This window comes from Fukomys damarensis, unplaced genomic scaffold, assembly GCF_012274545.1.
Source record: "Fukomys damarensis isolate Sample0158 unplaced genomic scaffold, DMR_v1.0_HiC HiC_scaffold_5, whole genome shotgun sequence".
Lineage (NCBI taxonomy): Eukaryota > Metazoa > Chordata > Mammalia > Rodentia > Bathyergidae > Fukomys > Fukomys damarensis.
In genome coordinates, this window is record NW_022900917.1 from 66,783,415 (window position 1) to 66,808,973 (window position 25,559).

General features: G+C 48.9%; 4 protein-coding genes across 17 annotated transcripts in view; 2 read left to right on the forward strand and 2 right to left on the reverse strand.

The window, feature by feature from the left end:
• Positions 1 to 6,826, reverse strand: part of Znf707 (zinc finger protein 707) — a 38,150-nt gene extending 31,324 nt beyond the window's left edge. The window contains exon 1 of the mRNA XM_033760840.1: positions 6,759 to 6,826. The gene's annotated coding sequence lies outside the window, so the exon portion shown is untranslated. The remainder of the gene's footprint in view (positions 1 to 6,758) is intronic.
• Positions 1 to 6,839, reverse strand: part of Znf623 (zinc finger protein 623) — an 11,986-nt gene extending 5,147 nt beyond the window's left edge. Inside the window, exon 1 of the mRNA XM_010630618.3 lies at positions 6,759 to 6,839. The gene's annotated coding sequence lies outside the window, so the exon portion shown is untranslated. The remainder of the gene's footprint in view (positions 1 to 6,758) is intronic.
• A 6,606-nt stretch (positions 6,840 to 13,445) lies between these two features.
• Tsta3 (tissue specific transplantation antigen P35B) lies at positions 13,446 to 18,086 on the forward strand. 12 transcript variants are annotated; one of them, XM_033760842.1, is made up of 12 exons: positions 13,446 to 13,542; positions 14,232 to 14,388; positions 14,732 to 14,846; positions 15,915 to 16,043; positions 16,128 to 16,201; positions 16,388 to 16,521; positions 16,642 to 16,706; positions 16,910 to 16,976; positions 17,102 to 17,181; positions 17,379 to 17,478; positions 17,737 to 17,831; positions 17,980 to 18,086. In XM_033760842.1, the coding sequence occupies exons 2-11, from the start codon at positions 14,243 to 14,245 to the stop codon at positions 17,820 to 17,822; spliced, it is 996 nt and encodes a 331-aa protein (XP_033616733.1). In that variant the 5' UTR covers positions 13,446 to 13,542; positions 14,232 to 14,242; the 3' UTR covers positions 17,823 to 17,831; positions 17,980 to 18,086. The 12 variants fall into 12 exon arrangements, with proteins under 12 accessions (XP_033616733.1, XP_010628930.1, XP_010628937.1 ...); XM_033760843.1 differs by having other exon boundaries at positions 13,447 to 13,542; positions 17,759 to 17,831; XM_010630631.2 differs by adding an exon at positions 13,963 to 14,124 and having other exon boundaries at positions 13,450 to 13,601; positions 17,737 to 18,086.
• Positions 18,087 to 20,380: 2,294 nt separating this feature from the next.
• On the forward strand, positions 20,381 to 25,353 carry Pycr3 (pyrroline-5-carboxylate reductase 3). 3 transcript variants are annotated; one of them, XM_010630638.3, is made up of 6 exons: positions 20,381 to 20,520; positions 22,215 to 22,279; positions 22,725 to 22,904; positions 23,134 to 23,346; positions 23,736 to 23,828; positions 23,981 to 25,353. In XM_010630638.3, exons 1-6 carry the CDS (start codon positions 20,430 to 20,432, stop codon positions 24,161 to 24,163), a joined length of 825 nt encoding a protein of 274 aa, XP_010628940.1. In that variant the 5' UTR covers positions 20,381 to 20,429; the 3' UTR covers positions 24,164 to 25,353. The 3 variants fall into 3 exon arrangements, with proteins under 3 accessions (XP_010628940.1, XP_019063958.1, XP_010628942.1); XM_010630640.3 differs by having other exon boundaries at positions 20,432 to 20,520; positions 22,694 to 22,904; XM_019208413.2 differs by lacking the exon at positions 22,725 to 22,904.
• Positions 25,354 to 25,559: the final 206 nt, after the last annotated feature.

Consider the following 25,559-nt stretch of genomic DNA (forward strand, 5'->3'; position numbering starts at 1 on the left):
AAAAATTGAAGAAAAAAATGGTCTGCACTGAACATATACAGACGTTTCCTGTTATTCCCTAAAATAATAATAATAATAATAATAATAATAATAATAATAATAATAACAACAACAACACTATAACAACTAGTTACATAGCATTTACACTATATTAGGTACATCAAATCAGCTACAGATGACTTACAATATATGGAGGCTACCCATAGGTTACATGCACATAGTGCACCAGTTCATGTAAGTGAATTGAGGATCTTTGGATTTTATCTGTGGAACTGAAGGACACCTGTATAATCATCCTCTTCATATACCCCCAACTTCCCTGTACTTTGTCCCTCTGCAGCCTGTGTGCAACCCAGCTCTGGTTAGATTTAGCTTGCCTCCTGACTTGTCTGCACTCTTGTTGACTGAGTGTTCCATAAATACAGCGCTACCCGATGACTCAAAAAGCTACACTCCCCTAACTCCTGCTTTTCCTCTCATTTTAAACGTCCAAAATCCCCTCCTGCCCCTCAGCTGATGACCTTGCTTTTTCAAACCTAATGTATCAAACTTCTGATTTTCCTCCTTGAATTTTCCCCTCTAATAAGAACTCCATCATCTCATTTGCCAAGGCCACAATTCTTGCAATAGTCGTCTCACTTTCCATATCCAACCCATTAACAAACCTGTAAGCTGCACCTTCACATTTCACCCAACATGTGATTACATCTTACAACTTCCATCATCATTTCTTGACACAAGCCCCTGAACCTGCCTCATTTCTCCTTTCTCCATCTCTCTTCCACATATCCAACAAAATGACCCTTTAAAAGCGTTAAGTCAGATTATTTTTCTACTCAAAATCTTCTAAAGCTCTCTCCTCCTCCTCCACGTAGAAGTCAGCATCCATCTCCAAGGTAGGTGTTGAGCTGGCAGAATAAAATGCTTGGGACAGCAGCTAGGCATTCGAGCTCAATCTCTTCCACCCCTTACAAGCCAGCTGTTTCCAGGGGTACATGTTCCGCTCTGCTCCACAAAGCCTTGAGTTTTAAGAAGGGAAAGCCTCACGAGGAGAGCAGAAAGCCACACAGTACAGCCAGCCAGTGAGCATCAGTCTAACAGGCATTCGGTCTGAAGTATAAAGTTCCAACCTAGCCTGTGGCTAGTAAGAAGGTGAACTTTTGCTCTTCACATGCCTTCCTGGTGAGCCTCCACCAAGTCAGAACCACAGAAAGGAGGGGGGACTATTCATCAGGCTCTCAAAGCTCAGCACCATGCTGAACAAAAGGCCTGCACTCGCTCATGCACTCCTCCCCTCCTCAAAGGGTAGGTGTTCTCTCTGTTGACAGAGGAAACAGACTAAAAGGAAAGTAAATCATCCAGAGTCATTAAACCAGTAAAGAGAAGAGCTAAATTCAAATTCAGATCTATTTTCAGTTCCCAGCACCACAAAAATAAATTCAGATCTGCCTGCCTCTGGTATTCATCTTCTCATTGTGAGAGATTTTTTTCATTCTCAAGTGTGATGTGTCACTTTTATAGGACATTTTGCTTAGAGATTAGCTGGGATTAATATTTTGAAAGTAATTTTATATGTTAAACCTTGCCATTTTTCCAAATTTAAAAAGGGAGCGGGCTTGGTGGCACACACCTATAATCCCAGTACTTGGGAGGCTGAGGCAGAAGGACTGCTGTGAGTTCAAGGCCAACCTGGAATACATAGTGAGTTCAAGGTCAGTCTGAACTACAGAGTGAGACCTTGTTTCAAAACACCAAAAAAATAAATAAATAGGGGCTGAGGGTGAGGTACAATTTCTCATTTTGGAAGTTAGTGATACCTAATGACCTTTTTCTCCTTCACAGTACTGGTGATTGAACCCAGGCCCTCACACATGCTAGGTAAGTGCTCTACCACTGAGAAACATTTCCAACCCTTTTTATTCTTTTTTTGTTTTTTTTTTTTTTTTGAGACAAGATCTTGCTTTATAGAGCAGGCTGCCCTCAAACTCACCCTGATCCTCCTGCCTCAGCCTAGAGTGCTGTGCTTACAAGCATGCACCACCACATCTGGCTCTTTGTTTCATCTTTTTTTTTTTTTTTGGTACTGGGATCAAACTCATCTTTATTCTTGAGACAGAATCTTGCTTAAATTGCCCAAGCTAATCTTCAATTTATAATCCTCTACTCCTAGCTTTCTGAATAGCTGGGATTATACTCGTTGCCACTGCTCCCTGCTGTTTATTTTTTAAGCAATGCTACCTGCAAACAAGCTTGCATCTGTTTAAACCAGTCATGTGCCTCTGAAAAGTTTTCTTTTCTTTTTCTTTTTATACTTTAGAGGTAGTGTTTAAAATAGAATATCCCTGCTGGGCATTGTGGTACATGCCTGTAATCCCTGCACTCAGGAGGCTGATACAGGAGGATCATTGTGAGTTTGAGGCCAGACTGGGCTACAAAGGCCAGTCTGCATGACAAAGTGAGACCCTGTCCTACCCTGCCCCACAAAAAATATTTCCTGCTTTGAAGAGACCTTTGTCACAAGGCTGGGAGGTAGCTCAGTGGTAGAGTCCTTCTCTAACATGCAAAAAGTTGAATTTGATCCCTAGCACTGCCAAATAAATAAAGTCATTATTTAAAAAAGAAAAGCATTTGTCTCAAAGTTAGCAATTAGGGGAGGCAATACTGAGAATTGAACCCAGGGTCTTCACACTAAACTAAATCCCAAGCCCCCCCACCTTTTTTTTGGTACTGGGGATCGAACTACCTTGCGCTTTCCAGGCAGGCAAAAACACCACTGAGCTAAATCACCAGCACCCCCAGCCCGTTTTTGTGACGGTTCTCACTTAATTGTCCAGATTAGGCTTGAATTTGTGATCCTCCTGCCTCAGCCTCCCAGGGTGCTGGGATTACAGGAATGCGGTACCACACTTGGTTAAAATCAGAAATTTTATATTTCTGCTTCGCTCCTTCTTCTTCTGTGAATACAAATAAAATTGAATCAATGCTTTTTGATTTAAAATAATTTCAGTGAATAAAACTATGCCAGGCTTCTGGCCTCATATGACCCTTTTCAATACAAAATATGAAATCTGCTGGGAAAAAAATGTATATGAAATGGTCTAAATGAGAAGCCAAAGCTGTGCATGAGTATTCACCCTGGGATACTCAGAGCGTGCCCCTTATAGCACCAGAAGCTCAGGTTTTTGCATCCGTACAGGTAAAGGCACCACCTGTTACTTGTGTCCTAAAGAAAAGGAGAAAGAAGGTTTGCGAAGTTTAACCTGGAAGAATAACAAAAGCAAAGCAAGAGAGGCGTCAGAAGCTGTGTACCTGCCTCTGCAGACACTGGAGGCATCTGAGCACTGTGTATACCAGACACTAGGCAAGGTGTGTTATATCTTATCTCTTTACAACCATCCATGAAGTTCTGGGATGTGACTTGGTCAAGGTTACACAGAAGTGAAATGAAGTCAGCTCACTGGGCATGGTGGTGCACACTTGTAATCTTAGTACTCTGGGAGACAGACAAGAGGATCACAAGTTTGAGCCTATCACAAGTTTGGCAAGACTCTGTCTCAAAAAAAAGAAAAAAAAATCAATAAAAAAGGCTGAGGGTGTATGTAGCTCAGTGCAAAGTCCCTGGGTTCAATCATCAGTTGGGGGGGTGGCATGTGCAGGTTAACCCCCTCTCCCAGGTCATCTGGCTTCTAACCCCAGCAGCTACTCTTAGGGCTCACTCAAGGACCCTGATGAGTTTTCTTTTCCTGACAAGACCAATGTTCTTTTTTACCAGTCATCTTCCATGACCCAGGTAGCACTCAGGCTCTCTGAACTACTTCAATGGTGTCACCTTGTTCTAGAATCACTACTTCCCTGACCAGCTCTACCCTCTCTCCTTATCATCACCAAGACCATTCCAGTAAAACAAAGAATCCATCCCCTGAACTCCAGGAAAGGCCAGGAAGATTGTGAAATCTCTCTCTGTACCTCCTGTAAGAAGGTTACAGCACTTATTAAGATTTTGTAAAATGGGGCAACACACTTTCCGGTCCCCCTTCTGTCTCTCTTAGACAGAAGCTTTCTTTTCCCTCAATAAATTTTTCCTTTTTTTTTTGGTACCGGAGATCGAACTCAGGTCCTTGCACTTGCAAGGCAGGCAGTGGAACCGCTGAGCTAAATCCCTGGCCCAATTTTTCCTATTCTTAACCTCCACTGTTCCTAGAATTCATCCTTCAATTTTAGAAAACACAAACTCACATTTCACATATCTAGCAGATTTGGGAGTTACATCTCTCCCCGTATATCATTTTTTTTTTGAGACAAATTCTCACTATGTAGTTGAGGCTGACCTGAACTCACTAGGTAGCCCAGGTTGGTCTTGATCCTCCTGCCTCAGCCTCCCGAGTGCTGGGATTACAAGCATGCACCACCACACCCGGCCTCCCTACATCATTTTGGATGTCTTCCACTGAGATTACTGATCAGAGTTATTTAATTCAAGGCACTTCCCTCTGTGGTTGCTGGATTTCAAGACAAAGCTTCCAGAATGTTTGGAGACCAAAACTAAAAAGGTAACTGGGGGCTGGGGATTTAGCTCAGTGGTTCTGCTGCCTGCCTCACAAGCACAAGGTACCAAGTTCAATCCCTGGTACCAAAAATAAAAAAATAAAATAAAATAAATAAAAAGGTAACTGGGCTACAAGGACAGCCAATATTTTGGCCCTAGCCCCTCAAGGTCTACAATATTCAGGACACAAAGGAACCTTTCCTACAGGATTCTACATCTTTGAGGCTGCCAAACTCCAAGCGGTCATACAAATGGAACCGATGACAAATGTGTTAGACTTTTTTTTTTTTTACCAGGATCCACCAGATCAACCTTGTAAACAGTTCATAACTGCTAACCTAAAAAATATGACTTCTGTTTTGGATTCTGAAGTCCTCTGGACCTTCTCCTTTACCCTCTTTGTGGGCTATATTCATAGCAATCCTACTGACCTTATAATTTCACCCATGCATTCTTTTTTTTTTTGTTTTTGTTTTTGGTACCAGGGATTGAACTCGAGACCTTGCGCTTGAGAAGCAGGCAGCAGAACCACTGAGCTAAATCGCTGGCCCTGGCCCATGCATTCTTAACTGTTTCTTTGGCTTTGTGTCCTCCAGACTTAACAGCTATGCAACTACCAAGATGACAATACCTGGCACCTATGGAAGGCCTTTAGATAGACCCTCTGTGAAGTAACTCTAACTGCTGATCAAACTATGATCCTCTTCATCTGGAAGTAGCCGGAGCTGTCTTCACTCTTTGCTCCCTCACAGAAGTTAGTGGTACTTCTTCAGATGGTGGACATTGCAGATAGGTAAATTGATTAGATATCTTATAGGCAGTTAGACAGGGCCTCTCTCAAGGAGCTAACATGGAGGACAATCAAGACACATTCAATGAAGGTCAGAATTGTAAAAGGAAACTACTACACCCTTGTGCTTCCCCTGGCTATTTAAAAAAAAAAAAAAAAAAGAGCAGTGATTGATATTCCTAATAGGTTTCAATCACCTGGGGGGGGGCAAGGTCTTAACCCAGCCTTTCCAGGAAATATCCCTGACCCTCTCCCTTACTGAAAATCCTTGTATGCTTGCTGTATGCCTTGCTCCCCCATTTGATTCCCATTTAATCAATATAACCTGGGTGAGGTACTTGTAATCTTATTGGTTGGTCATGGTTTTGCCCCACCTCATATCTACCTTGTAATTTTCCATTGGGTCTTACAGTTTTGCCCCACTTTGTACCGGCCTCACCACATGGCTTTTCTGTGTAAAACATCTTGGAGAAGTGGGGTAAACCGGCAACCCAATTTGCATTCCCCGTTCTGTCTCTCTTAGACAGAAGCTTTCTTTCCCGCAGTAGATTTTTCCTATTCTTAACAACAACAACAACAAAAAGATTCTGTATAATTTCACATCCCTCACAGGGATAAAGATCCCGTCTGTGGTTAGGGAATGAGGTAAAAACACAGGACAATGTCCATCTATCACATCTTAGGTGTGCAGAAGACATTTATTTCTCTCAAACATTGATAGTAGACCTCAGAGGAACGATAACTCTGAGTACTGCAGCGCAACTTCGAGTATGAGCTCCACAGACAGACGGTGTGAACTCAGCACCTGCAACCAATTAACATCCCTGGAAACCTCTGGCACGTCACTCAGGATCTAAGCACCCTGGACAGTGATACTGCTAAACGTGTAAAGGGGGCAAAACGCCCCTCACATTAGCACAGAGAATTCTGGGGAAAAGAGAAGCTTCAGGAAAAAGCTAGGGCAGGGTAACAGACCATCTCGCCTTCTCTCCGTCAGGCCTAAACTCTGGAGCTGGCTTTGCTCGTCACACCTCCTTCTTGGCCTCTGCCCTAGCAGCACAATGGTGCGGATGCTGCAGCTCCTGAGCACAGAGGCAGCAAACCCACGCAGGATGCGAGCAGAACTGCAGTGACGCCCTAACGAGCGCCACACACCTGGGCTGCAGCCTGACAGCACCGGAGAGGCTCGAACACTGCCACACGGAAGTCGAAGCCGCGGGCGCGGCAGCCAGAGTGTGTAAACCCTGCAGACCGCGAGGACTGCGGACAACACGGGGTGGAGCCAGATAGTTATCACTCGGACCTCCCGGGAGAAAAACGCAGGGTCCAGCCCCGGACGGTGAGACATGCTGAGGCCACCGGCAACAGGCAAGCGCGGTCGGGGCGACCCAAGCCCCCACCCGCCCGTAACACGCCACTCACCTGGTGCCCAAGGGCAAGAGAACGGTTCTGGCCTGAGGCTGGAGAAGCCCACAGCCCAGCAGGCCGCCGATAATACCCGCACAGTTGCCGACAAAGCCCGCACGGCCGCCCGCCCACCGCGGCCGGAACTCGCCTGAGGCCCCGCCCGAGAACTTCCGTCGCCGCTCTAGGAGCGAAGTCCCGACAGCTGCGTCTCTGTGGTGCAGACTTTCGGCGGAGGGGAAGGGAAGACCCAGGGTCGTTCCGCACTCTGGGTTAGTGATAAGGACTGGCGTAGCCCCAGAATCAGAGAACATTCTTGGGGAAATTGGATACGGAAATTGGTCTTCAAACTTCAACCACTCTTGTATTCCTCAAAGAGCGTGGGAATGGCTCCCTCCTGCGGGAACATTTCCCCCAAAGTTTAAACAGGGGCAAATAATTCAATTTCTGGAGAGCTATCAGTGCAGGCACCAAAGAATAAAACGGTTGTGTTCGACCTCCTGAGAAATGCAGAAGCCTCAGTGGGAGGCTCTGTGTGCTCCCTTGCCCGAAGAGGCTGGCCTGTGTGACTCCCGGAGCACTCGGGACGACCCCAGCTGGAACCAACCCTTACTCCGGCCAACAGGCTCCTGAGCTTCCTTTCCCAGAGCATTTAATAAAAAGAGCTTGCAGTTGAAGCTGTAGATCTCTTAAAGCTCAGCAGAGTCACCCTGAAAGACTTGAGTGCCATTCTTTTGAAATACAACCAGCTGGGGTCTGCTCCCTGTCTGTGAGATGAAATCCCAGCTTCATGACTGCGCACTAGGGACACAGCGGGCTAATCGCATTTACACAGATCAACCCCTTGTCATTATTCATTTCCTACTGCCTCATTCTCTCTTTAAAGCACCCAGTCACCTCTGCACAAATCAGAATGGAGCTCAGCTCTTTCTCGTATGTCAGTAGTTACTGAATAAAATTTATTTTTACAGCTATAAGGAATGTCTGGCTGTATCTGTGACAATCCTTCAAATGTATCAAATGGAATCTAAATGTCACAGTGACTGAGTGCAGGTCAGCTCAGAAAATTTTTAAAAACCCTCCCCTTTTTGAATTTGTAGTTACATTCCACTTCCTAAAGAATTTTATCTAATGTGATATATTTTCTATCCTTAAGGACATATGACTTATTTCTGTCAGGTTTGTACCCAGAAGTGGAACTTCTAGATCATATGATATTCTAGATCATATGATAATTATACATTTCACTTTTTGAGGAATGACCGATTGCCACAATAGCTAAACCATTTTACATAAACATCATATACAAGGATTTTTCTTCCTTTTTTCCTTTTTTGAGACAGGAGCTCATTTTGTGGTTCAGGTGACCTTGTCCTCACTATGTAGTCCAGCCTGGCCTTGAACTCAGCAATCCTCTTGGCTCAGCTCCCCCCCCCAAAGAAACTGGCGATCAAACTCAGGACTTTCAGCTTGACAGGCACATGAGGCACCACTGAGCTACATCCCCAGCCTTGGCTCAGCCTCTTGAGTGCTGAGATTACAGGTGTGTGCCACCACATCTGGAAAAAGGGTTTCTATTTCTTCATACCTCATCAGCAATTGTTAATTTCCTTCTTAGTATTATGGGCACCCTAGTGACTATGAAGTGGTATCTGACAGTGGTGGTGATTGGAATTTCTCTAATGACTGTTGGTGTGGCGCATATTTTTCATGTGTTGTTGGATCTTTATGTATCTTCTCTGGATAAATGCTATTTAAATCCTTTGTCTAATTTTTATTTATTTTTGGTACTAGGGATTGAACTCAGGCAGGCAGATGCAGCACTTCTGAACTAACCCCCCGACAACCCCTTTGTCCAATTTTTGTTGTTGTTGTTGTTGAACTTCTGCTTTCCTTTGTCCAATTTTTAATTGGGTTGCCATTTGTTAAATTGTAAGAGAGCTTTCTGTGTTCTGGCTACTGGATAGTTATCCATCACGACTGTTTCTGGATTCAGTTGTATTACATTTGTCTATATGTCTATCCTTATTCCAGTACAATTCTGTTTTCATTACAGCAGATATACTTGTTTGTAATATATTTGGGGGGGGCAGGTGATTTCAAGGCAGGGTCTTATTATGTAGTTCAGGCTGGCCTTGAACTCACTATATAGACCAGGCTGGCCTGGAACCTGTGGCAATCCTGCTGCCTCAGCTTCCCAAGTGCTGGGATTGTAGGCATGCACCACCACGCCCAGCTTGTTTGGGGTATATTTTGACATTTGGGAAATGTGAGTCCTCCAACTGTGTTTTCTATTATCAAGGTAAGTCTGTTCTGTGACTCCAGATGAATTTGTGGATTTACTTTTCCATTTCTACCCAAAAAGGGTGATTAGAATTTTGATTGAGGGGCCAGGAATTTAGCTCAGTGGTTCCACCACCTGCCTCGCAAGTGCAAGGTCCTGAATTCAATCCCCTGTACCAAAAAAAAAAAAAAAAAAAAATTTTGATGGAGGTTGTATTGAATGCTTCGCTTCATCACCTCCCAATAATGCTGTGAAATTATGATCTTATCAGTGGGTTAATTCACCTGATAAAGTTAGAATCCTCATGATTTAATCACTTTCCCAAAGGCTCATCAACTGGTAACCAAGATTTTAGCATGAGTTCTGCCTGGGGACATTTCAAATCCAAACCATAACTTGCATCCCTAATCCCAAAAGTCTCATGTCCATCTCACTGTGAAAATTGCATTCAGTCCATCTCCAAGTATCCACAAAATCTCATCAGTTCCAGAATTCCCCAAAAGTACAGTCTTCTCTGAGACTCAAGGCAAACTCTTAGTTGTGAATCCTGATGAAAATAAAAAATTGTTATAAAAAAGAGGCAAGATCTATCATGTACAGATGCAAATCCCCTACAGGTGTTACCATTATATACACCTAAAATGTACCGTTAAATGTTTTGCTATAAAAAGAACAAAAACATAAAAATGTATTTAACCCCCCCCAATCAAGTCATATACTCCCAAGATAAAATGCCACAGGGTAAACATTTCCCCCAAAAGAGAGGAATAAAGATATAGGAAAGGAGTATGGGATTAAAGCAAGACAAACCCAGTGGGAAAACATCAAGTCCTTTTTGTCTCTGTCTGGCATTTGGAGGAACATAGTGATGAGATGTGACCTCCTAAAGACTTGAATAGCCCGGCCAGGAATTTAGTTCAGTGGTTCCACCGCCTGCCTCACAGTGTGAGGTCTGCAGTTTGATCCCTGGTACCAAAATAACAACAACAACAAGAAAAATTGATGAATTATATCTTTGTAAATAGGAGAGGATGGAAGGGGTGAAGGGAAGGCAGTGGTATGGGGGAAAAATGAGAACCAAGATTTGACATGTAAAGGTACAAGATCCCAATGATGAATATAACTGTACTGTATACTTAAAAAGTGCCAATAAAAATAAGAAAGAAAAAAGAAAAAAAAACAAACAAAACACTTGAGTAGCCCTGCCTTCATGGCCCTGTTGTTTGCAGCCCACATGGGTTGTCTCTGTCTCTGTCTGTCTCTCTCTCTCTCTCTCTCTGGCTAGGCATGCTTAGTCTACAGATTTCCCCATTACTGCCATCTCTAACTTCCTAAGGTCTCTTCCACAGCTTGGCTGCACTCTCACAGCTTCATACTGTTATGGAAAGAATCAGTAAGTGACACACAGAGAGGCAGCAGAATGGAAGTAAAATAATAAATTTACTTATCGATAAGGGTCGATCGCACATAAGCCATGCCTCGATTGATGACACACTGGGTTACACCTCCTCCTTTTATAAGGTGTTACAGCCTTGACTTCATTTGGGTGGTTATATTTCATTCTCACAGTTCAAATCATGATCACAGAATAGTTAATCTTTTTCAATCCAGAGGGAACAAACAGTTCTTTGCAGTTGGGGAGTTTACTGTTAAGATTCGCCTAGTTATCTATTCTAGTCCATAGGAAGAGGGTGTTCAGGGTCAGGGGAGCAAATGTTAGCAATGGGTTCTTTCATTTAGACACTTTTACAATCAGGTGGCTCCAGTCTCATCAGTGCTCAAGACCTTGACTGTTATCTCAGGGTAAGGCCAAATGCCTCATTCAGCAATTAGTGCCTTCCGTGCCTATTAGTTTTGAGCTAAACAAAACAAACTGCTGTTAGAGACAGCAGAAACCATTTTACATTGTAACATTTTATAGGTTTTGCTATTTATAAAAGTTTTCCCTATTAATATATCACTGTCTCAGGGGCTGCTCATCACATCTTAGACCCTATCACACATTGCCTGGCTCTCAGGTCCTCCTTTGATATCTAGGTGGAAGTCTCCATGACCCTATAACTCCTGTATTCTCTCTGATGTCCTCAAAAGCAGATCTTATAGACAATGAAATATAGAAAGCTACAAGCAAAGAATTCACAAACCAAATAGTTAGAACATTTGAAGAGATAATGAAGAAAGAAAAATAAATGAGGTTCAACAAGCTCAAAGATTTAATTAAACAGATGAAGAACTTTGCCCACAAAATATTTGATGAATGTATAGAAGAAACAAACAATGAACTGAGTTAAGTAAGACAATACAAGATCTGAATGACCATTTTGGAAAATAGAACATATAAAGAAAGCATGCAGAGATAGATGAGATGAAAAATTTAATGGAAAGCATGAGTAGCAGACTTTTGAAAAATTTTTTATTGGTACATTTTAGATATACAACATTCAGCATAGGGAATTTGTACCTGTACATGACGTATCTTGCTTTTTTCCCCCATTCCCTCCCCTCCCTTCAACACCTCTTCCCCTATTTACAAAAGCTTTGTTTCCATTTTTTCCTTCTATTCTTTTTTCTGGTTCTTTCCTTTCCTCCTCTCACCTCCCTTGTTCCCCTTCTCATGTGAACATTTTCTTCACACTTTCTAACATCTCTTATACATTTTGGTCCTTGTTTACACTTTTGGTTTCTCACACCAGAGAAACAATGTGGTATTTAAACACATGTGCCCATCAAAATTGGATGGAGAAGTAAAGACTTTCCATGACAAAGAAGCAACAGTGCAGAAAATACTTAAGTGGGGGGGTGTCTTGGATTTAGCTCAGTGGTGCCAGTGCCTGCCTTGAAAGCACAAGGTCCTGAGCTTGACCCCTGGCACCAAAACAAAAACTTAAGGGAATCCTCACAGACAGGGAGGCCACCAGTGCCAAAGAGCCCAAATGAAAGAATACATTCTTGGGCCGGGAATTTAGCTCAGTGGTTCTGCCGCCTGCCTTGCAAGCGCAAGGTCCTGAGTTCGATCCCCATACCGATACCAAAAAAAAAAAGAAAGAATACATCTAACTCAAAGAGGAGTTAAACAAAAGAATAAAAATGAATTCACTCTGTAGCCCAGGCTAGGCTGGTCTCGAACTCAAAGCGATCCTCCTGCATCAGCTTCCTGAGTGCTGCGATTACAGGCATGAGCCACCATGCCTGGTGCTATTTTTAATTTTTTTTTTTGTACTGGAGATCTCAGGTCCTTGTGCTTGCAAGGCAGGCAGCAGCATCACTGAGCTAAATCCCCTATTTTAAAAAATTTAAATAGCAAAACATTTGGTACATTTTAGGCATAATGATAACACTCATTACAGGGTCCTGTACATGATATATCTCGCCTTTTCCCCTATTCTTCTCTCTCCTTAAGCCCCTCTTTCTATGTATAAAAGCTGTTTCCATTTTTTCTATTTTCTTGCCCCTTCCTTCCTTTCTCCCTCCCTCCCCCCCTGTTACCCTTCCCATTTCCCAATATCTATTATACATTTTGGTCCTTATTTCCACTTTTGTGTTCTTCACACCAGAGAAACAATGCGGTATTTAAACGTGTGTCCGGTTTATTTCACTTAAGAGTAAAACATATACTAATTTAAAAATTGAAGAAAAAAAAAAGCCTCAGCAGTGTGGACAACACCAAAGTCTCAGGGAATGGAGAAAATATAGACAAATCTTTTGCCATAATTTAACACGGATAAGAGGCAATAGTTCAAAGCCCCAAGAGGGTCTAAATTTCCATCTGAAATCTGGTGAGCCTGGCCTTTCTTAAGGAGGAGGATAGCGTAAAGAGGCGCTGAGCAACCAGAAGGGTCGGCAACAAAGGGCGCTGTTGCGGCCCGCACAGTTCCTTTTCCTGACGGTCTGTGCCCTTAAGCACCATAGCGGAAAAAGGGAAGGAGGTGTGCCCTGAGGAGCGGGGTCCTGACCAGAGGAGTTTGAATCGGGATGCCAGGGAGTCCCTCCAATGCCAGGGCATCCTCACCATTTTGTTCAGGGGCTTGGCCCGGTCGGCCAGGTACAGGACCTGGAGGAGTGGACCCTAGCACACAACTCTGCTTCCTCGCTCAGCAGGGTTCTCCGCCGCTAGGCCCTAAACAGCTCTAGCCTCGCGAGGTGCGGCCCACACCGCTCTCTTCACTCCCATACCCGTAGCGCCCCGCGGAGGAACACTAGTGTGTCTTAAAAGGTTGTCGGGACGGTCGTCGGGACGGTCCAGCGGATACAAACGACCAGGGATGCAACACCAAACAAGTAGCGTTGCAATCCCAGGCCTACATTTCCCAGGAGGTAGGGCGGCATTGACTACACTTCCCAGGGGCTACACGTTTCCCAGAAGAGCAGGGGCCCCACCGGCTCCGGCCTAGAACTCCATTTCCCAGAGTGCCGCGAGCAAGCCCGCCCCCGCCCTCGCCCCGCCCCTCCACCTGGCTAGAGTGTGGCAAGACTAGCCGTGCCGGAAGCAGCTATTTTGGCGGGTGGGGCCGGCTTCAGGTGAGACTACGCAGCACTGTAAGGGGATCCTGGGGACGTGGCACATCGAGACAAACCTTGTGCGTGCAAAGGTCGGAGCAGTGGGTGGGCGCCCGGTCGCAGGATCTCCGTGGGCCGCGATTGGTCGATCCATGCGGTCCAGGGGGCGGAATGTCGGGCGAGACTCCCCCGGTCGGGTTGGCGATGGGAGCCTGAGGCTGGGGCAGAGCAGATTTCCAGGATGGTTCTCGAGGGTGGCGGCACCTAAGGCCGTCTAGTCAGCGACGCGACCTACCTGGGAGGAATCAGGATCGTGAGGGCACAGATCAGGGCGGGTGGGCATCGGACTGCAAACGCGGGCAACACCCCTTGCCTGTTCGTAGTGTGTGGGCTTTGGCTGGAAGCAGCCTCCACATCTAGTCGGGACGCCCCATCCCTAAGGTTGTCTACCTCCTCTCTGGTGTCTCTTCTGGAGAATATATCCCTTTTCCGTCTGGTGGGGCCGTGGGTCTGGACCAGCTGCTCTGGTTTGGACGGTAGTCTTCAGGGCCCCGTGGCGACCTAGACAGAGGAACAGATGGGAGGCTGGGTGACTAAATCCAGGTAGGTCTGTCTGCCTACCTGTGGCCTACTGCCCTTTGCCTCGAGGGAATGGGTGCCGGAGAATGGAACCCCTTAGAGTCTCAACTTCACACTGTGTGACCCTCCAGGTGCAGCCAACATGGGTGAGCCCCAGGGGCACATGAGGATCCTAGTGACGGGGGGCTCTGGACTGGTGGGCCGAGCCATCCAGAAGGTGGTTGCAGATGGGGCTGGCCTGCCAGGAGAGGAATGGGTGTTTGTCTCCTCCAAAGATGCAGACCTTACGTGAGTTGAGACTCTCCCCAGAACTCCCCCAAATCCCTTCATCCAGTGCCCTGTGCAGACTGAAGAGCTCCAGGCTCCATGAGTATGTCAGTAGCCACAAGTCCAGGCTTTTCTTGCTAGTTAGCAGTCCTGGCCTGGGTGTGCTGACTATGTGTTAGGTGAATGTTTTCCTGTCCTCTCCCAGAAGTCCACACCCTTCTGCTAGGCACTGAATTTAACCACTTGTCCTTTGGCTGTCTCTCCTGCCTTGTCCTCCCTCAGCTCCTGCACCTACTATTCTGGTCCCTACTGCTAGTTCCCTCAGGCCTCGCTGGGGCCTCTGACAGTCTGGCTCCCCACCCAGGGATGCAGCACAGACCAAAGCCCTGTTCCAGAAAGTCCAGCCCACCCATGTCATCCATCTTGCTGCAATGGTGGGGGGCCTGTTCCGGAATATCAAATACAATTTGGACTTCTGGGTAAGTTAGGGGACAAAAAACTGTGAGATCCAGGAGCTGGGAACTTCTTGGTAAGCTTTCCAGTCTCACAGCCTCATGTACCTACCCCAGGAAGTCCCTAAGGATTGGGGCTTGGTGTAGTCTGGTGGGGGCAGCCCATGAGTGTGGGGATGGGGTGGGCTTCCAGGGGCTCACACTTGCTGTGGGCAGAGGGACATGCAGATGGGCCTAGAGGCATTTGGCTCAACGCAAAAGCTGTGGAACTGACCTCCAGGATTGGTGAGATTGAAGAAGCCAACATGTGCCATATGGCCTGGGGCTAGTTTCTGCCTCCTGAGCCGTCTGGGCTGTCAGAGCCTCAGGCTTCCAGGATGGTTCTGGTCAAGCAAGACCCACCACACACTCTGGGTGCATGCCCTGGGAGGAGGGAACATAATATAAGGGTTCTGCCTCTGCTGACTGTGCCATTGAGGATTGGCTCACCTGCCTCTGGGGAGTGGCCTTGGTCTGGCAAACCTATACCAGGCACTGGAGTCAGCAGAGGCTTCCACCAGGAGTTCTGTTGCTCAAGGCCCTCCTTGTCTGCATCAGCCTTTCCAGCGTACTGCCTGGCTACCACCTCTTTCCTCTCCCTTGTCCCAAGACCAGTCCAAAATTCCTGGCCGTCTCAAGTTGATTTAAGGAAGTGAGCTGAAATCAGGGAAGGTAGGACAGGCCATGGGTACTAGAGCTGGATGTGGATCCTCTGGAATTGGGGGTGTGGAGGAGCCTTTTCTCTTATGTAAGTGGGAGCCCCTCCTAAAGCCAGATTGGGATCCCTGGGCTCCTTCTCCATGTTCTGCCACCTGCTCTGATCTCTGCAGCCTCCATGGGAGTGGCCCTTTCCTCCCTCCAGCTGGTAGGCAGGACCCTCCTGCAGCCCTGGTGGGGGCAGTGGTTTCTGTAAGGTCATGCCGGGAGGCTGTGTCTTGTCCTGGGAACAGGACAAACAGCCACAGGTACTGCCCTGTCCAAGGGCCCAGGGTTTGTCCCCAGCTCTGTCCCTGGAGAGCAGGCCTGCCATGATATGCTCCGGCTCCATTCCTGCAGAGGAAGAATGTACACATCAATGACAACGTCCTGCATTCTGCCTTTGAGGTGGGCGTCCGCAAAGTGGTCTCCTGCCTGTCCACCTGTATCTTCCCTGATAAGACAACCTATCCTATCGATGAGACCATGGTGAGGGAATGGGACCTTCTGGGGGTGAGGCCTGGTATGTGGATGGAACTGAAAATGAAAGCCTCAATGCTTCTGCTCCCACAGATCCACAATGGTCCTCCACACAGCAGCAATTTTGGGTACTCCTATGCCAAGAGGATGATTGACGTGCAGAACAGGTCCTTCTCCAGTGTCCTGCCCAGACCTACCTGGGAGAGGGGAAGAGGGTTCAAGCTCCTTTGGGTGGGTGGGGTCAGCTGGGTGGGCACTGGCCTTCGTGCCCCTTGCTTTTGCATCTGTCAGAGGCTAGTGGTGGCACAGCAGGCTCAAGACAGGTGAGAGCAGTAGATGCTGTCCCACTGCAGGGCCTACTTCCAGCAGCATGGCTGTACCTTCACTGCTGTTATCCCCACCAATGTCTTTGGCCCTCATGACAACTTCAACATTGAGGATGGCCACGTGCTGCCTGGCCTCATCCACAAGGTGCACCTGGCCAAGAGTGAGTGTGGCCACCCAGCACACACTCAGCCTGGGTCTCCACCTGACCGGGTCCCAGCTTTCCTGGGAAGACCTGGCCTGGCTGGAGTCTTCTGACAATTGCCCTTCCCCTGAACCTCAGGCAGCGGCTCGGCCCTGACCGTGTGGGGTACTGGGAAGCCACAGAGGCAATTCATCTACTCGCTGGTGTGTACAGAGGGAACACAGCCCTTCCTCCAAAGGGTGGCCTGTTGGGCTGTCAGGGAGGCTGCAGCATGAGGGAGGCTATGTGCAGCTCAGTGGGAGAAAGGGTTGCCTGGAGGAGGGACTTTGTCCAGGCCGAGCTCTTGGTGTGGCATAATTGAGCAGAAACAGCAGTGTGGGCTCTGACCTGCCTGTCCCACGTGTAGGACCTGGCCCAGCTCTTCATCTGGGTCCTGCGGGAGTACAGTGAGGTGGAGCCCATCATCCTCTCAGGTGCGTACCCTGACACTGGATAGCCTCACCCTCATAGTAGGGTAGGACCCATGTCTCTCCTGGAATACCTGTGGGGGGCTGGGTAGGAGGGGCTTGACTGGCTGCTGACCCATTGTTCTCCACAGTGGGCGAGGAAGATGAAGTCTCCATCAAGGAGGCAGCCGAGGCTGTGATGGAGGCCATGGGCTTCCATGGGGAAGTCACAGTATCCTTTACCTTCAGGGATGGACACTGTGCCCCTCCACCATGTAGGACAACTGAGTAACAGCATTTTATTCCTTGGTGGTGCTCCCCCTGGCAGCTGGAAGATGGCAGGTCTGCCCAGGCAGAAAAAGACAGAGGTTCAAGGCTGGGTGGGGATGGGGATGTTCCCTCTGCTGTGGCCTTGACCAAGGCTTCCAGTTTGACACAACCAAGTCAGATGGGCAGTTTAAGAAGACAGCCAGCAATGGCAAACTTCGGACCTACCTGCCCGACTTCCAGTTCACACCCTTCAAGCAGGGTGAGCCCTAACCCTTCCCTTAGTAGCTCCCCCACCAACACAATTGCAGGCCTCTTGTCTTTCCTGCCCCCTTTGCTTTGAACCCTAGTACCTCTCCCTCTATCCCCTGCTGTGGCCTCAGCTTCCTTACTGTCAGGTGGGGGTGGAGTGCCCCACAGACATGGTCACCAGATCCCCATCACAGCCTATATCACTTGGTCCCTCTGTCCCTGGGGCCTCTACCTGCCCTGTCTCCTCCCTTCCCTCACCTGCTACCAGCTTTCACCTGCCTGCCCCACAGCTGTGAAGGAAACCTGCACTTGGTTCACCGACAACTACGAGCAGGCCCGGAAGTGAAGGCATGAGCGGAGCAGGTGCTCAGCTAGCAAACCCCAGCAGCCCCTGGCCTCAGACCTCGTTGGAGGCCAAGAACACTGCCCAGCAATCTGGCCCATATCCCACCCCCTCTGCTGGGGGCTCCAGGCGGCTGACCAGCAAGGCCCTTTTTCTGTCTCTCCTCAGGAAAACAAGGCCCAGGTGGCCCAGTACCTCCCTCCCTGCCATCCCTGCCTTAGTCCACTCTGGTCCCACTGTCCTGAGTCTGGGACCCAATAAAGTACATTTTCATAGGCCTGGCCTTAGTAGCTCTGTGTTCAGCTATTTCACACCCAGCACTGCCTCCCTAGCCTGACCATCCGGGGACCCATATCCCCCTGCTCAGCCCCTGAGAGCTGCTGGACCGAGAGGCTAGTGATGTGAGCAGCAGGAGCACAGGTTGCATATGGACTGTTACTGGGCTGTGAAATGGGGCAGGGCACTTCTCCCTGGTAGTCCCTGGCCAGAGCCTGGCCCCTCCACACATAGCCATACACACTTGGGCTCTGCATCAGCCCTGAAGACCCTGGGGAAAGAGGCCAGGTCTGGATTTAGACATTCTCTGGGAGATGGTGATTGGGTGACGTCTCTGGGGCTCCAGCCTGACTTTGTGGTAGATCAGCTTCAGCCACCAGAGGAGTTGCCAAGTGTTCATTGTGAAACAACGGTGAGAGATTAAGAAACTTAATAAAACAAAGAAGACAGTAAAGTTTACATAGCTGAGGCCAGGTGGAAAGTCTTTTTCCTGATGAGAGGAAGAGCTTGGCTTGTATGCTCAGCACCGTTATTTATAGTGTACATAAGGAAACTGAAAGGGGATGCCTGATTGGAATAGGGAGAATGGCTAGGATCTGCAGGAGATATTGTTTGATGTTTCTCTGTGGAATGGGTGGGAAGGATAGTCTCCTCAGCCAGGCCTTGTTCCACCACGCCCTCTGCAGGAGAAGGTGAGTTAGACCTGGCCATAGTGATCTACAGCGCGTCACTCCCAACAAGGGGTGAGCACCATTGGCCTTCCCAGTCTCAGTGGGACACAGCAAAATCCAAGAGGCTGAGTGACAGTCCTCCGGGCAGTCAAGGTAGCACAGGGGTATGGACTCAGGAGTGGTGGGCTGGGGGAGCTGAAGTGCCCAGGAGCAGGTGGCACTGAGCCCCTTGACTTGTCTCACTGTGGTTCTGGAATATCCACTTGTGGATCTCATGTACCTAGATTTCATTCACCTAAGACAACTGGGTTTTGTCCTTTATGATGACATAGGGCTGAAGCCTACAAGCCTGAGAGCTGAGCCATCACTGGAAGCTTGGAAGAGCAGGGACCTAACTTGCTCCCAGAAGTCTGTGGAAGTTGTTGGTAGGCTCAGAGGATAAAGTGAAGATAACCCCACCTATACAGGTGCCACCTGTACAAAGCTTCTAATTCACCATGTTGCCAGCTCATGACCTCTTCCAGCACCACAGCTAGAACTGTGAGTGCTGCCACAGCCAGGCTGTCCTGAACATACCTCCACATGTCCCTTCTAGAAAACCAGACCCATTTTTCCCAATCATCCTATTCCTAAATGCTCAGGATGAAACCCCAGAGTGTTGTCAGTTTCTCATTTTTCCTCAGCCCAACCAACCTTCAGCACATTCTTCCTTTTGACTTCCAGAGATACTTCACACATCCAGATGCTTTCCACCACCAATTCCCCCTGATCCCATACCTCCATCTCAGAGCCCATCACCTCCTCCCACTATCCCAGCGCTGCTCCTAGGACACTCCATGTCCTCTGCTTTACATCTGCTAGTGCATCCACCAACTTCTGCACTGTCCTCTGCATTCTTCCTCTGGTTTACATCTCTCTAGCTCCCCATCCAGCTTTCTGCAAGCTCATCCTCACCCAGAGGCCACCAATCAGGGTGAGAGCTGGGACACTGAGGATGCTGACCCCACCAGAGGAATAGGTCTGAGCTGCTAGGGTCCACTCCTAGGCCTGTCCTGTCCTGATGATAGGGCCCCAGCCTGGAACTTGCCTGTCTTGCACACCATGTGTGTGGTCCTGGACATGGTGTCCCATACAGGCTCTGCTCCCACTCCAACTATAGATTTTCAGTTGCCTAACGACCATCAATTTGTGCCAGCTCAGCAAGGGACAGTTACCAGGTGTGCACTGATATCTAGGATCAGGGGTCAGAATAGTGTAGGGTCACTTCAACCTTCCGTGTCTTTGGTGCTTCTTTATTTGGAATCCCAATCAGCCCCATCTTGGGCGATTTGGGGCCGTCTGCTGTGAAAATATCCCTTCGCTGTTTTGGAGGCGACTCCAGGCTCGGGTTACCCAGAGTGAAACAGAAGCGATGCACAGAAGTAGCTCCCCACTCTTTTGTGACCCTTCTCCGAAAACTCGCGGTCTGACCATACAGGAGCCTTGGGAAACCAGCTCTGGCACCCCATTGCACACAACAGTTTCAAGTGCTCCCGACCCTCAACGCCGCACGTCATAAGCCCCACCTACCTGCTTCTCTTCACCAATAGGCGGTGATGGGCCGGCTAGCTCTTCAGCCAGTGAACAGTGAGGGGTGGGATCTACTTCTCTAGCTGAAGGACCGCGAGAGCTATGGCTGCTGTGAGGTCTGACCCGCGGCGCTTGGGCTTCGTGGGTGCGGGCCGAATGGCAGAGGCCATAGCGCAGGGCCTCATCCGAGCAGGTGGGTGGTGAGGCGTGGGTGGAAGGCTCCGCTAGAAAAGCCCACTTGACCGGCAGGAGGGGCGCACCTGGCTCTCGCTGGTTTGGTGCAGTGAACCCACAGAGCCCCTGGGTTGGGACAGACAGCAGTGTCCCAGGGCCCCCACTGTCCCCTGGTCCCAGCGACCGGTTGGCAGCTCTTCCCCTGGGAGTGGGTGGGCCAGGCACGGCTCAGACCTGCGTGGGGCGGCCGGAGCTGCTGCCAGACAGCGACCAGAAGCCTAAGTGAAATAGGGTGGTCCGAGGGAACTCATTGTGTGGAGAATAAAGGACATTATGGATTTAGCAGGTTTAGAACAACAACAACAAAAAAAAGTCACAAGCCGGGTGTGGTGGCTCACGGCTGTAATCCTAGCACTCGGGAGGCTGAGGCAGAAGGATCACAGTGAGTTCGAGATGAGCCTGGGGAACATAGTGAGTTCCAGGTCAGTCTCAACGACATAGTGAGACACTGTCTCAAAAAAACAAAAAAAAAAGTCTTGTTTTTTTTATTATATTAACTACATGTTGAACAAGTACTAGTTCGGATATAGTGAGAAAACTACAATTAATTTCACCTGTTATTTACCTTTTTAATGTGTGTACTAGAAAATGTATAGTTACATGCTTTTCAAACCATATTTCTTTTGGACAGTGTTGGCTCACTGACAGCACATATGGCTGACTTCCTGGCTTCTCGATCTTTGTCTTTGACTTTTTTGAACCTCTGATTTTTTTTTTCCTTTCTATTTGTTCGTGGGCTCCACTCCTGGTAGTGGGCACCTTTGTGGACATTCTGGGCCTAATAATTCAATCTGTGCATCATAGGATGTTTATAGCATCTGGTGTCGTTCCTCACTAGATGTCAGTAGCACCCCCAAGGTGGGACAGAGAGTCTCCAGACACTTCCAGGGGTCTGCTGTATGGGGTTGGGGGCTCAGGAGAAGAGCACAATCATGAAGACTCCTGGTATATAGCAGAAGATACTACCCTAATACTACTGCACTGTATTTAGAAACAAGTGAGAGCTGGTGACCTTTGGCTCTCTGCCTTCAGCCATATTTCAAAGTCCAGAGGGTCACAGAAGATAGTTTAATGCATATTCCAGGTGTCCACCTACCTCTCATGGCTGTGCAGAGACTCAATGAGTCATGTATGTTTTTGTTTGGTTGATTTGGTTTTCGGGTTTTGTTTTGTTGGTCTTTTGAGCTGTGTAGTTCAGGCTACACTAGCCTTGAACTCACTATGTAAGTTACCCCTTTCAGAGGAGCTCAGTCCCAAGAGAGCCTTTTGTCAAGTACCTTTGTACCCACCATGCCCCCTTCTAGGCTCAGTGTTCTCTTTGGGGTTCTGCTCCTTGGCAACAAGCTTAAGTGCTCCAGGCAGCTATTCCTTCCTAGAGGCAGGGTCTCCTTGGGTCTGTGTCCTCACAGAGCCAGGCAGGACCCCAAGCCTTCTTGTCCAGCAGCAGGCAGGTGACAGTGACTGCCTAATAACATTGAATGGATATGATTGTCTGGCCCTGTGTGGGTGAGCATCCCTACTTTGAGTTCCTACAGAGTCTCAGTCCAGCAGGCATCATAGATGGGTCAATCTTGGCTGAGCATGAGAAGCTAGACATGCTCTTCCCTTTCCTCCCATCCTTCACTTGTCCTCTGCCTTTGCCTTTCTGTCCAGGCAAAGTGGAAGCTCAGCATGTGCTGGCCAGTGCACCAACAGACAGGAACCTCTGCCACTTCCAGGTGAGTAGGGACTGGGGTGGCTTCTTCCTCTGAGGCACTTATTAGGACCATGGAGTACAGCCTATTTAGCAGAAGAATTGAGACTGTCTAGGCTAGGATGGAAAGGGAAAGGAATATCAGAGGTCAAGAGTAAGTCAAGGCTGTGGGAGAACCCAGCAGATACAGGTGAGTGCCTGTGTGTACACATTTATGCAGTACCAGGGTAGGCAGTGATGGTCATGGGCATACATTGGGACAGAGGGCTCAAGTAGTGCAGGCTCAGGGAGCCTGAGGAACAATGCTCTTGAGTGTTGGGCATTTGGAACTGGGCTGGTGCACACACCTGTAAGTGCAGGAGGCCCCAGGGGACCTAGGGTGTGCAGGGTGGCCTGTACACAGAGAACTGTGGTGTAGAAGGACATTCCCCCCTTGCAGCCTCTGGTCCTGGTCATGGTGTCCCATACAGGCTCTGGGCTGCCAGACTACCCACTCCAACCAGGAGGTGCTGCAGAGGTGTTCAGTAGTCATCTTTGCTACCAAGCCTCAAGTCCTGCCAGCTGTCCTCGCAGAGGTGGCCCCTGTAGTCACTGCTGAGCACATCTTGGTGTCTGTAGCTGCTGGAGTCTCTCTGAGCACCCTAGAGGAGGTAAGTGGCCTGTGGGGATGAGGCTCTGTTGGCCCAACTCAGTTGGCAGACAACTTTCCAGCCAGCCTGCAGAGGTGGCCAGGTGGCCCACCTGGATTAAGGGGCTGACGGGATTGCTGTGGCCACTGTGCCTGGGAAATGAAGATGGGAGCCTGCAGCTGGTTTAGGTGTGTCTGCCCAGCAGAGCCTGATCCCACAGGCTGGCTAATTCTGCCTTCTCTCTGGCCAGCTACTGCCCCCCAAAACACGAGTGCTCCGGGTATCACCCAACCTGCCCTGTGTAGTCCAGGAAGGGGCCATGGTGATGGCACGGGGCGTCCACACTGGGAACAATGAGGCTAAACTCCTGCAGAACTTGCTAGAGGCCTGTGGGCAGTGCGAAGAGGTGCCTGAGGCCTACGTGGACATCCATACAGCCCTGAGTGGCAGTGGTGTAGCCTTTGTGAGTATTGTCTTGCTTACCTCTGTAGGCAGGCCCTCAGCAAAGAGAGGCCTACCAAGTTCCCATGATAGCCTTTACCCTCCAAGTCTAGCCCTGGGGCCTCAAGGTTCTGAGAGCCTTCTCCAGACTAGATGCTATGTCCAGGGGGAATATTGGATTCCCCCCTCCCCTTGGTACTGGGATTGAACCCAGGGCCTTTGCACTGACCTACATTCCAGCCTACTTTTATGTTTTATTTTGAAACAGGGTTTCAATAAGTTGCTAACTTGCCCAGGCTGGGTTTGAACTTGTGATTCTCCTGCCTAAGGCTCCCAGCATTGTAGATGTGTGCCACCTTGCCTAGCTGGAGTATTGACTTTGACCTCCTGTACCCTGTGCTGCTGCTACAGGTGTGCACATTCTCTGAGGCCCTGGCCGAAGGTGCTATCAAGATGGGCATGCCTAGTAGCCTGGCCCACCGCATTGCTGCCCAGACCCTGCTGGTGAGTGAGGAGATCCTCATGGGAATATCAGAAAGGTCCAGGTCTGTACCACCTCAGTGGGCAGGAGGACAGCAAGCCCGGGAAATCCAGAGTGAGGCTGTGTATGGCTGCCTGACCTCCTGAGTCACTGCCCCTAATGCTCTTCTCTCCAGGGAACAGCCAAGATGCTACAGCAGGAAGGGCAGCATCCAGCTCAGCTGCGAACAGATGTACTCACACCGGCCGGCACCACTATCTATGGCCTCCATGCCCTGGAGCAGGGTGGGCTTCGAGCAGCTACCATGAGTGCTGTGGAGGCTGCTACTTACCGGGCCAAGGAGCTCAGCAAGAAGTAGGGCCCAGCCTCAAAGAGGCCACCTTCTTGCCCAGCCAAAGTCCACAAGTGCAGAACACCACCCTGTATGGTCCCCTAGTCCTCCCTTTACCCATTCCCTAAGGACCAATTCTGTGTCCATCCCAAATGAATGTCTCCCCTCCTCTTACACAGGAAAATGCAGCCCCACGTATGCAGGCCTCTTCCCATCATGGGGTGGTTCAATACCTGAAGAGCCCACTGTATTGAGTGATGTTGCTTTTCAGTTTCCTGCAATTTGGGGGCAGTTTGAGCTGTGAGCAGAGCTGCTGGCCACAAAAGCACCTGGTTTGGAGAGTATTTCCTTAGATTTCCCAGCAGCTCCCTGGACTATAGCTATAGTCCTATGACTAGTCATTCCAACTCTAGGAACAGCCACAAGGACATATGGCATATATGCAGGAGATACTCTTCCCCCTCCATAAAGCCAGTCATCTTGGCCTGGCCCCCACAGGGAGCTGGAGCATCTTGCCAGCCCTGAGCAGCAAGGTGGTATGGCCTTCCCATGGCTGAGGAGGCTGCCCTCAGGAAGCTACTGCTATGCTGCAGCACTAGGACAGCACCAGGTGGGCAGTGAGCAGGTAGAAGAGTTGCTTGAGGTTTGGGGGGTGGGCCCCAGTCAGCTGAAAGACTGTATCCCTGCCTCCACCTCAATGTAGGCCCCCTTCCACCTGCAGGTCCTAAGCTCCTGGCACATGGTCAGGTAGAGCTGGACCCTAACAACCCTCCTCAGAAATCCTAGGCCCTGTGCCCACATGGGCCTCTGTGGGACTGGACCATTTTCAGCGTATTACTTAACAGCAGGTCAGGAACCTAGGACTAGGAGAGGAGCAAGGCTATGGAATTGAGGGCTGCGACTCAGGCCACTGGATGGGGAGGGTCCAGGTTGGCTAGCTGCAGCTGACCCCTGCATCCAGCACTACTCCCAGTGTTTTCCTGGGCCTCCCTCACCACAGAGACCCCAGGGTGCTGTACCCTTCCTAGCTCCAGAGTAGTAGCCTTCTGAGCCTGTGCAGGAGCACCCCTACCCTGCTCCCCCAGTGTGGTTTCAGACAGCTCCTGTAGTGCCATCTGCTAGCTGGGTGATGTTAGGCAAGTTTATCCTATCTAGCCGGGTGTGGTGGCGCACGCCTATAATCCTAGCACTCAGGAGACTGAGGCAGGAGCACTAAGTTTGAGACCAGCCTGGGCTACATAGTGAGTTCCAGGTCAGTCTCAACTACACAGTGAGACCTTGTCTCAAAAAACAAAACAAAAAAAAGTTTATCCTATCTACACAACAGCTAATGGTACTATGTCTCATTCCTCACACACAACTCATCTACCACACTGCCCACTACTCTTCCCTACTTCTCCCTAAAGCTGTAGTCTCTGCCCTC